Source organism: Oryzias melastigma, linkage group LG13, assembly GCF_002922805.2.
Source record: "Oryzias melastigma strain HK-1 linkage group LG13, ASM292280v2, whole genome shotgun sequence".
Lineage (NCBI taxonomy): Eukaryota > Metazoa > Chordata > Actinopteri > Beloniformes > Adrianichthyidae > Oryzias > Oryzias melastigma.
Genome location: NC_050524.1, coordinates 32,080,236 through 32,095,011, shown reverse-complemented (window position 1 = coordinate 32,095,011; position 14,776 = coordinate 32,080,236). Strand labels below are relative to the sequence as shown.

Below are 14,776 nucleotides of genomic sequence, written 5' to 3'. Positions count from 1 at the left end.
TTGTGAAATGTAAAATACATAATAAAAAAGGCCCCTAATTTTATTTTATTTTTTTTAATTTTTCCCTTTTTAGGTTAATGCGAGACAATGAGGCTTCAAACGTAATCACAGAGACACAGAAACACAGTGGAGGCGGCTGTCATGGAAAACTGAGAGTGAACAAGCTCCCGGAATCTCAGAATGATCTCATGAACCCAAATATGGAGACGTGTAAACAATGTTTTTGTAGAACTCTTCACAATAACTAAACCTGATTTCTCAACATCTTCCTCGTCTTCCATACATTGTAAGTGAGAAATCCACTGACACCGCTCCGTGTAGCGATCATGCCAAAAACATTGGCTGGTAGCTCTTCCCACACGCAGCCGCGGCGTAAAGCTCAGGTAGACGGCGAGCAGCGAATTCAGCAAAAAAGGGGCGGACCATGCAAATTTGCTGTGTGAATTGTATTCGGTGTGAACGCAGCCTGAGCCTGCGCTCAATTCCCATCATCCCTTTCAGGGCTGGCCCTGAGCATAGACGAGCCACCATCTGCAGGCGGGGGGCGCCAAATTACAATGATTTTTTTGTTTTTTTTTGTTTTTAAGTTTAATGCACCACTTATTTCGTGTAAAATATAAAAAAAAGGCCAGTAATTAAAACCATAAATAAAATAACTCAAAAGTTTGGTATAATCAATAATTTGGTGGTGGGGAGGAGGAGGAGGAGGAGGAGGAGAGACGCACTGTGTTATTTTTTATTGCTTCTTTAAAACTTTAAGGATAAAAAGGCAGCAAAGCAAGCCCTCAGGCACAGCTTTGAGGTCAAAAAATAAAAGAAGAGGAGGAAAAAACACACTCAAAGCAGAGGTTTGTCTGTTTTTTTTTTGTTTTTTTTTTTACATTCAATTGCTTGGAAATTCACCCCCACCCACCCCCATTTCAGTCAAAAAATACTCTTGTTTTTGGTTGGAAAGGAAGAATTTAGATGGCGATCTAGTTTTAGTATTTTTCTTTTCCTCTTTCTAAACCCTTAACAACGGAAATCTTTAACCCTTTAAACCTTAAACACTGGAGACGCCTGTCAAAACATCTACCATGCTGAGAGGGTCATACCAAACTATAATGTGGTGGTTAGTGCGGCCGCCTTCCATTGCAAAGGTTAGAGGTTTGTGTCCTGGTTAGAGAGAATTTTTATTATGCTAAAAAAAAAAAATAAACTGATTATTAATTCATTCTTGAGAATTAGAATTAAATAAATACTTATTTTAAGATATTCCAGGCAGCTACAGTGTTCCTTTTTTTAGTGATATTCGTGTGTGTGTGGGCGTTTTCAATTACCATTTTGTCATCAACTCCTGATATTTAATTAAAGAAATACTCAGAAATATAAATTATGAGGAAAATGCTACATGTTAAAAAGGCCTAAAAACACAATTTTCGTTGGAGTAGGTCTTTAAACGGTTCTTAAAAAAAAAAGACACTTGTGTAGACAACAATGACATTGTAAGAAAAACAATATTGTTCCCACCTCCACTTTATCAGCTCACACTGCAGGAGTCATAATAGGTTAAGCACAGCTGTTTGGGCAGCCGGCTGCTCCCGAGTGGAGGATGCAGCTGCCAGGTTTGGGACCCCTTGACTGCGTTGTACGGAGCAGCGACAGAATGTTGTCATCCTCAGGGAGCAAGGCAGCTCTGCTGGAGTGTTGGGCCCTGTCCAAAACTCATGTCTAAACATAGCTGGCCCAGGGTAACACAAACACCTGCATTCCCTTTGGGAGGGTGAAAGGGTCAGTGCAGCCTCCCTCACCAGCTGACTCACTCTGTATGCTGCCGTAGCCTATTCAAGAGGTTGAATCAGGCAGAGAGTGTGAACCCTGTCTGCACAAGGGTGTTGGTGTGTCTCCACGCTAACACATACTGGAAGTGAGGGCAATTTGCGTGTTTATTCTCGGTCATGGGTGTGTGAGCTGATGTGGTTGCACAGGTAAAAGTGTGCTGCTAATGGAAACAGAACGACAGTGACGAGAAAGAGGTGTTTCCCCAGTATCATTGGAGAGAGTAAAACTTACAGTAGAAGGTGATGTGAGCAATGACCTCAAAAAATGCAGTATGTAAAAATATTATAGTGATTGGTATACAAAGCTGTACTATTTTAATGCAGGCCCACAAAATACTTCCATCAACATAATTGAAAAGGCGCATTGATCTCGTAATAGTGGTGCAATGATTAATCCATTAACCATTTCATTGATTTACATTAAGATCCAACCAGATCGATCTCTCTGAGGCAAATTGTTAATCAAGGCGACCCTTTGACCCAAAAAAGTGTGTTTTTTTTTTTCTTTAATTTTTAAATTAAATACATTATTTTGATGTAGGAAAAAACATTTGGATTGACACATGGGATGTTTATTCTACTATAATGTAACAACGACCAAGTGACATCACAGTGGACAGCACAGCGAAATGCAGAAAAATCCATCTTTACAGTCCAATGAGTGGAAACACTTTGAATATAGCAAAGACATGTGACCATACAGAGTGTTATATTGTTCCAATAATGTTCTATTGTAGTATTTTGGAAAAACGTCACCAGGAGTACCAGGTATTTATCTCTGAGTCACACTGGTTGAAGTTTTGGCTGAAGATGTCCTGAATCAATTTCAGGTCGGCGAATCGGTTCATTCAGAATGAACCAATATCAACTATGAATCAGAATGGCAACCACAAATTATTAATTAATCATATATTATCGCGGTTAAAAGAAATCATTACACCTCTAATGTAATTTTAGTACATCCATATATATATATATATTTATATATATATATTTATAAGTGTAGTGCGAGCATCAGCCCTTGAAGGTAATGACTTTTTTTGGATGTTTCTTGTGTCCGGCTACAAGGTGCTCTGTTTTGCCCTCTGACTCACGGATGAATGATGTGTGATAGGCACTGTATTGAGTCATCTGTCTCACTCAAGGGAAAATTTTGACCAGAATTTGTTATTTGTAGTTGCTGAACCATTATTATGATATGTAAACAACTTCTCTTAAGCAGCAGCAATCCTATTAGGATTTTAGGGGGGGTCTGTCCATTTAGAAAAGTGAAAAGGTCTTGAATCTCTCACATCTCCCTTTGGTCCTTATTAAAGAATCCTTGGTCTCATCAGGGGACAGCTGGATGTTTGTGATGTTTGCAGTTTTTACCTTAAGGCATTTAGAACAGTGATAATAATAAAAAAAAATCCAAATTATGTCTTGTCTCTAACTGCCATCATCTTCATCTCCAACTTTCTGACTTCCACTTGATCTTCCCTCTCCCCTTTAGCTATAGACTGGCATCCGTCTGAATATCCGTGGAAATCCATCTCATTTCCATTCTTATGTTTTTACTCAGATTTATTGAACCAGATCGGTAATCGAAAGAGGCTATAAGGCAGAAAGAGACACCATCCCTTTGACTGGTGTCCCCTCTATTTTGGGCTTGTGTCTCAAGTGTGTATTGAATTGGAGGATGGAAGAGTGGTGCAGTGCACATTGGGAATGGATGGCTCTCTTGGGATTGGAAAAGAGGCCATCCGTCTAAGAACTACTCCATCTTTGCGCTCTATCTGATATGGGGTAGACAGAGTGTATTAGCATGGAGTAATGGCCCCACACTGCTTGACCAGTTTCCTGCTCTCCACTGTGATATTGCTCTCTTGAGGGGACTCCGTAAGGGCCTATAACTAGTTGAAGTCCTTCAGGCAAGTCTTATGATGCCCAAAAATCTCTCATTCATAAAAATTTGACATTAGCGGTGCATTGGAAAAAGTGTGTTTATATACACTGTAGATAAATCAAAATGAGAGATGATGGCAGCGTGCACCATTTAAAGATCAGAGGTTATTTGGGTGACATTATAATTTCAGCCAAATATTTGATTACTTCAGAGGCAGAGAGCATGAAAAACAATGGGGGAGAAGTAGCAACCTTTTTTTTTTGTTTCCTGTAGCTTCAACCCTCAAACACTTTCCATTCTATAAATTTTCAAACTAAAAGAAAATCTTGTGTCACTGAGCCTCAGCTCTCGATACCTTGTGGTGAAGTTGGATTCCGCATTGATCGAGGCTCTCAACAAAAGAGATGAAATCCCTTTGCAGGTTGAAATAGACGTTACCTCTCTGGTGTGCTCCACCGCAATCAAATATAAAGCTTGTTTTCCCACAATATCACTGGCCTTCCCCCCCACCTTTCCGTTTAAAAAGGGTACGATCCATCAAAACAGCAACATCTCTATTTTGCCACATTGGAGTGTGTTGTACATCCATTTCATTTGCCAAATCCGTTGCACAGTTCAAAACCCACCAATTCTCCTTGCTATCGATTTGTCGGAATTTATTCTTTCCTGGTTTTAAAAGCCTCCCACACAAAGAACTATATCTTGACAAACAACTTAAGTATTCTACTTTCGGGTGCTACACAAGAGTTTGTACAAATACATCCTTGATCTGTCTGTATAACCTTGCTGCTATTAAAAGATAAATTAAAATCCTGGAAGCTGATGATTTTCAAGGATCATTTACTTGTTTTCTCCTATTAAGGTGCTTTACAATCCAATACAACTGTAAATATTTATTTCAAACTTAGTAGCAAAGACTTTTACTTTGTAGTTTTACCATTTTCTTCTACTCAGCGGACACTGATTTGACTCTTGAGTGATCTGCTTGCCTGCACACATTTATTTTAAATAAAGGTAAGCAGGATTTGAACAAAAAACTGCCTTGTTTCCTTTAAATGTCTAATCCCTGGAAAAAAAAGTGTATTCATTGAAGATGCAAGCTTAAAATTCTTGCAACGCCATGCTAGCAGCACTAGCAAACCCCTGGGGCAAGCGCTGTCTTATTTTACAATAACAGCAAAAGCTGCAATCCTGACATCTTTATCAGATGTCATGCAAATTATCTTTTCAGCTTTTCTCCGGCACACTGATGGACATTTGAAAGTTCGAGGGAGATGGTGTGCCCACAAAGCAAGGAAAAAACCAGCAGTGGAACTTGACATGGTTTCCCAAATGATTTTCTTCTGCGGAATATTTTCATTACTTTTTTTTTTAGGTGTGTTTCATCATTTTTCATCCCCTCATATCAAAGTGTGAGTAGAAGTAATGGCATCATAGCATCATCAGAAGATGTCTGACAATGATTAATGTTATCAATATGCGGCGTTAAATTTGACTACATGTGAAAATTATTCTCCAGCAGTGACATCAATCAAAGACAGCCTCATTGTGAATTAACTTCTCTATCTCCCAAATGTTTCCTTATCTTTCATGGTTTGTGCATGACTTATGCGTCTGGTTCAAAGACTTTTCCTTCGTCTGATCTTACCTGTAGAGCGTAACAGGAGGGTTGGCTTTAGCAGAGCAGTGGAATCTCACAAGGCTGCCCTCCAGAACAGCTTGAGGCTCCACAGAGAGATTGACAAGTGGGAGATCTGTAAGACACAAATACAACCAATTTTCAAGTTGCTTTGTTTGTAAACACTATTGGTAACCTTTCCAGCAGTTGAATAATAAAAAAAAACTATTTAGAACTTGAGAGAAGAGAACCTGAAAACAAAAAATATACAGTGTATGGACAAATTCTTATTTGCCAAATTAAAACATCTTGGTTATTTAAAGCACTTGTTTGTGAAATGGAAACTATGTATGAAGTGAGAAAGTGTGTAAGAACTTTGGCTGAACCCATTTGGGAATCATTCTCAAATCATCTCATATTGAGGATTGGTTCAGAACCACTCAAGGTCACCTTTGACCTTTTGGTGTCCCCAACTAGTCCTTTTTTACATGTTGGCTGTTCTTAATAAATCGGGAAGTCCTCGGGATGCGTCCGGTACTGGTACCCTAACCCTAACCATGGTCCGCAAACCAGTATAATGGTTGGTAGCGTGCACACTGTTCTAGTACTGTCCAGAACCTATTTTTAGTAACGGTTCAGGTCGGTGTCTGGCACCGCATGCATCCGGTACCTGGTTAAAGTTAGGTTGCTGTTGCGGTACAAGTCCCGGTACCGCTTTGCAGCTCGGAGGTTGGGGAGCCCTGATTTAATTGGAGGACGTCAAAAAACAGCGCAAACCGGTACCACAACTGGTAGCGTGCTCAGGTTTCTGATACTCTCCAGTACTGGTTCAGGTCCATGTCTGGTACAGCGAGCGTCCGGTACAGGGTTAAGACTAGGGTACTGGTGCGGTACTCGTCCCAGTACCCCATTACCATACCGGTTCCAGTTTGCAGCTCGGAGGTTGGGAAGCCCTGATTTAATTGGACCAGATCAAAAAACAACGCAAAATGGAGCAGGCCCGTCAGGTAGCGTGCCCGGCGTTTCTGGTACTGTTGGCGGTACTGGTTGGCAGTACTGGTTCAGGTCTGTGTCTGGTTCCATGCGCGTCCGGTACCGGGTTAAAGTTAGGTTACTGGTGCGGTACTTGGACCGGTTCTAGTTTGCATCTTGGAGATTGGGGAGCCCTGTACCGGTACCACATCTGGTAGTGTTCGCGTGGTTTCAGGACTGTCCGGTACCTAATCATGTCCGTATATGATACCGCTCGGTATCAGGTTAAGGTTGGGGTACTGTTGCGGCACTCGTCCCGGTACTGTACCGGTACCAGTTTGCAGCTCAGAGAGTGGCGAGCTCTGATTTACTTGGAGCACGTCAAAAAAAAGACTCAAATCAGTACCACGTACAATTCTGGGTTTTTAATAGTAAAAGTCACATTTTTTGGCAAAGTTTGATCATGGGGGGAAACTTATACTTAAAAACGACATGTGTGATTTACAAAAAATATTGGATCAATGATTTGTTATTTTATCACTAACAACCGGTTGCCCATGAACGGTTGTTTCCCATTAACAACCACTAAAAGGCGCTGTATGTGTGTATTATTATGTTTTACTGACAGCAACACAGAAGAAGAAGAACTGTCCAAAACAAACATGGAGGAGAATCTGATTGTTCCACGCACTGAAGCTTCTGCGTACCGATGAGGTTAAAAACATGACAATTGTTTGTCCAAATGGGACCGTTTACAAATTTGGTACGATATATATATTTTATATACAGTATATCGTGAAATTGCAAAGACTTTTGACACGTCTTGTTGGATTAAAATACATCTTGCAATAAGATAAAGTTGTGGCATCTTCTAGCTGGGATTATCCTCTTAAAATTGTTACTGTTTTTCTCAATATTTTAGACTCAAGTGGGCAGCATTTAAAGCAATCGCATCAACCTCGTCCCAGTTTATGGCAGGATTATCTTTCAAACAATAGACACATTTTCTTGAATACTTGAATGTCTTAATTCCATAGACTTTCTGCCCACCAGAGGTTTAAGCCTATGTTGTTGGTCTAAGCTTTATCATTCTGTTTTTGCATGAGGAAGATATTAAAAACAGTACTAAAACTGATAACCAGTTTCTCTAAATGGTAATTTACAATCAAAGACTAGTCTTTAGTGAAAACTACAACAATTAAAATACAGAACAACTTGCAGTGAAAACAGTTCTTTCAATTACAAATATTCAGATTATGCAAATTCATTGAACAGCTTAATATATCCTAATTGACAAAGGTGGGATTCTTTTTGAAGATACTTGTTCATTTCCATATCAATCCTGCCCCATGTGAAACAAGCAGCTATTTACCTCGCAGACTCAGAGGAGGAATTTAAATTAGGCAGAGCTATTTGTCAGGCTTCCTGAAAAGATGCTACAGGTAGGTGTTTTTTGCTCAGTGTCTCAGAAGCAGCAAAGAGAAATCCTAATTAGCAGTGGTCTTAGTCAGGAGTCTTTCAACGTGTTTTTGTTTGAACATTTAGAGGAAAGTGTCTAATGCATTTGAACATATGATGGTTTCTTTTTTTTTTTAAAGGAATCTTGTCAAATATGTAGTGAAACTTAAAAGCACACATTTTCTATCCCTCGCTTTACTTTATTCTTTTTTAACTTTAGTACCAGTAGCCCAGTGGTGAGGTGGCATGAAAAGTAAAGACATAAAGGGAAGCAGGCTTTGAGTTTGAAGCTAATCATCTCTTTTTAACATGTATCTGGTCTGTGTTCAGTTACACAAACGGATCAACCCAAAATCTGTTTGGATGTGGATGAAGAATGCTGCAGTAAGCGCAGAGGGCCAAAACAAATCTAAGAGGCGCACAAGCACCACTGTAACGTCGCCAAGCAATTCTGTGTATAGTCACAGAGCATGAATGTGTGAGCGTGCGTATGCCTGTGTGTCTATGGGCACGATGTGCAGGAAATCTGCCTATTGCCCCGTGGCTGTGCAGATGCTCTTGGTTGGCTCAGCTGCAGCAGAACCCCAGAGAGGGGGTTGGTCCAGGTGCCACATTCCTCTCCAGTCGTGCACCATGTTGCCCATCAGCAGATGAATTTCCCTCCAGTACAATTGCTCCCTCCTCCTCTCTACCTTGAAATCCATAAGCTCCACTTGTGCCAGATCTCCCCAGGCCAATGAAGAAAACAACAACACAGTCGATCCCAGAAGACTTTTCAATTGGCGTTTGTCCTCAGGTACCGAGCAGGTATTTGCTGTGACTGTGCCCATGTTCAAGAGGCGTGCACGCACATGAACAAGGACACCAAAGTGTGTATTATTGTAATGAAACGTATCTATGCTCCTTTTTTTTTTTTTTGCCTTGTGAAAGGTTAATTGTGTAAGAAGTAAGAGGCAGAACCAATTGTAAAAGCTGAAATTAATGTTTAGTATTTGTTTAAAGACCCACTTAGATGAAAATTTGTGTTTTTAACATGTGTGTGTCATTTTTCTGATGACAGAGAACATATATTGTGAAAATTAAGCTCAAAATTTCTGAGTGTCATATTTTTGGAAAATAAATCACAAATCTTTATAAATTTTGGCTGGGGTTTCGAATTATCCTTAGTTGTCATAAAAAAAATAAAACAATAGTAACAACTACTAGAAGTTCCTGTATGTGTGTGTATTAATATCAATAAGCACTGCTCAGTGGCGGAGTTGTTCAAAAACGACACAGAAGATGAAGAATTTACCGGATTTATTGTGGGTTTTTTTTTATGCAATGATTATCTGAATAATTGTTCATATGTTGCACTAATGCAGGGGTCCCCTAACTTTTCCTTGAGGATTGTCACTCTGTCTCGGTGCCTTAAGAATGCGCGTGCTTCCTCCATCAGTTAAGAACGAGAGGGGATCTCTATCCAAAATTTGCCAGTTTTGACCATAATAAACACCTACTCTTGATTATAATTATCCTCCGCGATAATCAAAATATGTTTGAGCTGCTTCTAAGTCAGCTGATGCCATTTCTCCATGCGGTCTTGCTGTGAGCGTGTGCACGCCTGTGTGTTTATGCGTAACACACAGGCTGGCGGGCCCTCCTGAGAAATTCCCACCGCTCCTTTGGAAGCAAAAGTTTCATACAAGCGTCTTAAATTCTCAGAGCTTTTGAGACGAACCGGAGGAGCCATGTGATTGAAAAAAACACAGATCAATGTAGTGAGGGGGTGTGGTTTTGGATGTCTAAAAATACAATCAACAGAGAGAGAGGCAGAGAATATTTTTTCCACTTTCAGTTGTTCCTTTTCATTTTTGAATCTGAAAATTTCAGTTTCGAAACTTTTGGGCCCGTTGTGGCGGGTTAGGGCGGGGCTAACACAAAGGACCAATCAAAATCAATGAGGGTGGTAACTTCAGTCCCGGTGCATTCACTGACTCCTAGAACTGTGATAATAAACTGTCAGAAAATTGATTTTTAGTTTGTTCTATCACAGTCTGAAGTTGTCCCAAGACAGGTTTAAAAAGCAGAGTTTAATTGCGTACAAACCATGTGTCCAAACACTGTTCTAGCCCGTTTTTTTCAAAATGTTTTAATTGGGGTTTCAAATATTTATAGCCTCAATTTAGTTAGAAATATTGTTTCAAAATAAAAACGTCAAAGCAAATTCAGCCCCACTAACACCATTCTTGCACGGGACATTTTAATTATGTGACTCTAACTTGCTGCCAAGAGGCTTCTAATGACACAAATGCTCATTACTGTCAATCCCCCCCACAAAATCAATGTTCTTTTCCCATGACTGAAGTGACCCTCTCTTAGCAACTCCCCCAGGCCTTCTGGACTGGAAGTAATGTCATGATGAGTTTAATTTGCTGATATTTCCATCTCCTCGAGCCATGAAATAAAGACATCTGTGGAGGGGGGCAACAGCTGTCAAAAGTTTGTCCGTGTTGGCCCTGTGCACGGATCCGGCTGTACTGCCCCTCTGACCCTCGTGGCACGACAGGCTGTTGAAAAAGAAGTCTATTTGCCACTTTGATGTATAAATGCATGAGCTGCCGGGCTTCGTGTGACAGTCCATCAATATTCGCGGCGGTAATTCTCCACATTCCTCAAGAAAACAGAGGCGGGGGAGGGGAGGAAACGATGAACACTTAGATTGATCTGAGATTTCGGCGAAAACAACAGGATGAACGGGGGAAGGGGGGTTGTTTTAGTCGGCCGACAGCTTTTGATCGGTTAGTTCAAAGTGGAGAGCAGATGGTGTTTTTGGAACTTCTCTCTTTTTCCTGGAGATAGCGCCAGCATTAATTGTTATTTCCCTTTCTTAAAGCTCAATTTCCAATCTCTCCGGGTCGCCGTGGACAGCTGTTCTGCAGCAGGACTAGCCTCAAACTGCAGGAGCGTCAGATCCCTCTGATGGATGCAGAAGCTGTTTGCGGGACCATTCGCCTGTGGATTACAGCCTCGGCAATATGGGCGTGCTGTCATATGGCTGGCTGAGTGGGAGACTTCAGGATGGAACAGACTGACGGACAACCTGAGGTCTAACATATTGATCGTGAGATATTCACATGAGTAAAGTCGGAATTTACTCAGTCTAACAAAGGCAGATGTTCAGCCTGGTTCCCTGTAGCATAAATAGAAAGTGTCAAAATTGGACCCAAAGTTTTCTTTAAAGACGCCTTTACTGTTCCAACCCCCCCGTTCTCCCTCTCAGCTTCTGTCTCAGAAGAATTTACCATTATCTGCTTGATTAAGCAAGGAGAGCATGTAGCTTCCCCAAAACAAATCCTCCCCGATTGCACATGTGCATGTTCTTTATTAATTAGTCTCAACAAATGGCATTCATTTTCCCCACACATGGCTCAGCTTGTTTGCAATGCAAACACACAGAGAACCTTGGCTTTACTTGTCCCTCGTGCATTCATTTCCCGCTACGCGTTTCAAAGCCTCTATGTGGGGCAAAGCTCTACAGATATGCAGAAAATATTTGAGGAATATTTTAAAAATTATGGGATGAGTGGGAATCAGCGGGAAAAGAAAATGTGGCATCCAAGACTTTTTTTTTTTTTTCCCTACAGCGGTGCATCTTAGCAGCGAGGAAGTGCAGTGATTTAAGTTTAAAAAGGCAAGTTAAGACATGCTGCTGGAGAAAACGACTTCATGCAGGGGGTAGCCACCCCTCCGCCGTCAACTAATTACAGTCAGCTAATGGAATGTTATAGACAAGTGAAGTCAGCAGTCTAGCCAGAGTTTTAAATCACCTTTGTTGGCACCAAATTTCTCTCATTTCACATACTTCGCCTGCGCATACTATATATTTAGATGCTAATTTGCCTGAACCTTGGTCAGATAACTCTGGATGAGCTTTAGTGGGAATGGAAATGCTGATGTGGATGTAAGCCTCAAAATAAATAAATAAAAAATACTGCTATTAAATGCATGAGGTTTAAGGCTGGTTAAAGCCAAAGAGTAACATGCTGGGTTGTGTTTCGATTGCTCTCATTGGGATTTCTATTAGAATGAGGCGGAGTGAAAGGGGGGCAGGTAAGCACAGAGGTGAGCAGAATACAAAGCACTTAAAAATATCACATATGTATTTAGAGGGTTTTTATTTATTTATTTTCCTATCATTTCCCTCTGGTTCATACTCATCACACACATTAAGGAGCTTTCGGCCCCTGCTACAAGCTCTTTTTTTGTCTGACTCACAACGATTTAACTACTCAGAAAGCAAATTGTAAGCTTAAAGTTCTGTATATATGTCCTCCAACTTTCACTGCTACCACTGCTGTGTCAAGTAGCTACAGGTTACTAAAATAAAAACAAAAAAATAAATAAAATAAAGAGGCCTGAGGTAGAACCCTGAAGCACCGCTGCAAAGAAAAGCCTGTCAGCGGTTTCATTTATTTGGCATTCTGACTGACACCTCCAGAAGGAATCATTTACCTTGATAAGTAAGTGATGGATTTCAGCATTGCTGTGAAAAGGCTTTCGAAGAAAACAGTAAAGTGAAGGTTCACTTTCACGGGCCTTTGAGAAAGTTGCAACATGTCCTTCCGTCAGCCCCTCAGTGCTGCCAAAGTGGGAGCTTCTAGCTAAGCTAATCACTTCTGATCACTATCATTTCTAGATTCCCTTCATTATAACTATATGTACTCTGGTACTATTACATTTTTTACCTTTATTTGTGTTTGTCAAAATACCCGTTTATTCCAATGATCTCTGTCACTTTTATAAACACTTCTTTGCTGTATGGCTATTTAAGCTTGAAGCCTGTCGCACTGTCACAGCTGCATAAATGTGAAGTGGTAATTTGAGGAAATAAACATTGAATATTATGACATTCCATCTCGCATCCAAACATCAACAAATAAGTTAATTTTACAAAGGAAATGAGCACAGGAGCACATTAACTTTAAAAAGAAAATCTTTCCAGTATAAAAACATGTATACTGCTTTAGTCATTGACATTTATCAAAACTTTTCAGCTAAGTGTAATAAACCTGGAAACAAATTGTGCATGTTGTGAGTTATAAAAAGAATTGTTAACAGTCTAGAGATAATACCATGGAAACATAGCAGGAAATTGTCCTTGTTTTAAATAAACCAACCAAACAAATAAATTAATGGTTTATATTCCCTTTCAAACTGCATTTTTTAAATTACTCGTTAAATTGCCGATTAAACAGCAAAATGCTATTTGATGTAGAAGATGAAAAAATTCTGTTAGACCAAGCTATTGCTGAATTGTGATTAAAAATGAAGAATGCTTTAGAAATAAGTCCTCTAATGTTACCACAGTAACCATTTAATTTATTAGATAGAAAAGTAAAGTCTCCTTTCTGCCAGGCTTTAAAGTCCCCCTATATATTTTTTTATTTAAAAAAAAAACATTCCCAGTAGTGTTTTACGTATGATTATGAAGTTTTTAACCAAAATAGCTCAATCTAAATGTCTTAAAAATCAATTTTTCATGTTTCCAAAATCTCCTCTGAGGGGGCGTGGCTTTTGGAGCTGAGCTGAGTAGCTCCTCCCCCCTGATCTGTCTGATTATGATCAGGGGGAAAAACTATAGCGTGTCTCACTATAGCGTAAATCTTCACCGATGCTACAAAAAATGTCAAGCAATATTGGTAATGTCCAGCCATATCTGAGCTCGGATGAGGAAGTGAAGATCTTCATGGACAGAACTTCCTCCAAAATCCTGATTCTTTCTCCTTCCAGTTCACCAAAGACTCTTTTAGCTAATTCTCCAATGTTTATTGACTGTGATCAATACATTCAATCATTGGTTTCTCAGAGTTCTTGATAAAATAATCAAAGCTAACATCAAAATGCTCTTTCATTGATTTACAATCCTTTCCAACTGCGGTCAAATGAGCCGCCGTTCACATTTCCGTGGTCACATCAAGAAGCTCCGTGGAGTCTGGTGGAGATTTTCCAGCGTTCTCAGTCCTGCTACCGTAAGTATTGGATGAAACTCACACCAAAAATCCAGTGATGCTGATTTGACCACAGAAATGTGAACGGCGGCTCATTTGACTGCAGTCAATGTGAAGATACCATCTTCTCTTCTCCAGAACCTGAACTAGACACTAGGAACAGATGAGGGTTTAGTGCATGTGCAGCAGAGCTGTTGATGGAAAGAAGATCATTCATTCAAACAGAGTCTGTCCAAGACAGTTTGATTGACAGATTTAAAAGGAGAAATACTCGGAAATGTAAAAACATAATTATTTCTTATTACATTTGTTCTCTTTCTTAAGAAAAATGCCACATATATAACTTAAAACTCTAAAAAAAAACATTATTTTCATCGCAGGAGGACTTTAAAGGCCGTTTTTTTGTGCTTCAGAATCTGCTGTAATTACATGAATTGTGTAAACAGCTGAAAAGTTACAATACTTGAAAGAAGGTCAACACTGGAGCTAAAGCTCTGATGGAGTGAGCAGGAAATGGAAAACTTTATACCAATATGTCTCATCTCGACGCACATAAAAGCAAAAAAGTAGCTAAATCAATAAAGAAAGTAAGTTAAGGCTAAAAGACTGACACTTAAACCTCAATGTAAGTTATAAAAAAAGAGTAAATTTCATTTCTTCTATTATTTTATTGTGTAATATAACTCCAACCATATCTACAGTATCTCATGCATTGACGAAAATTTGTCTGAGCCTTACTTGTTTGGAAAATTGTGGTTTTCTGCCAAAGTAGCCACTTTGTTAAAAACTAAAAAAAAAAACAAGATTTTCATCGGCGGGGGTCTTTAAACAAGTCTGTTTTAAATTGTCAAAAACTTGGCAATGCCCATTTATAGAGATCAGCAGACCAAAAAAAGTTGATTTAGTTTAAGGTTTGGTTACGCTTTAAATAAGCCCCAAAAGCATTTTTTTTTAAATTGCCTCTAAATTACTCATTAAATTGCCAATTAAAAACCAAAAGGCTATTTGATTTAGAAGAGGAAAAACATGCTAT

The 14,776-nt window shown here is 39.6% G+C and overlaps 2 protein-coding genes across 10 annotated transcripts in view; both read right to left on the bottom strand.

Annotated features, from left to right (window-relative positions):
- The window catches only part of LOC112149246 (GRIP and coiled-coil domain-containing protein 2-like), a 523,867-nt gene that overhangs the window by 103,189 nt on the left and 405,902 nt on the right, over window positions 1-14,776 (bottom strand). The window lies entirely within an intron of this gene.
- Window positions 1-14,776, bottom strand: part of kirrel3b (kirre like nephrin family adhesion molecule 3b) — a 216,365-nt gene that overhangs the window by 29,203 nt on the left and 172,386 nt on the right. For all 9 annotated transcript variants that reach the window (XM_024276839.2, XM_024276840.2, XM_024276844.2 and 6 more), the window contains exon 7: window positions 5,354-5,459. In XM_024276839.2, coding sequence (XP_024132607.1) covers window positions 5,354-5,459 — 106 coding nt within the window. The remainder of the gene's footprint in view (window positions 1-5,353; window positions 5,460-14,776) is intronic.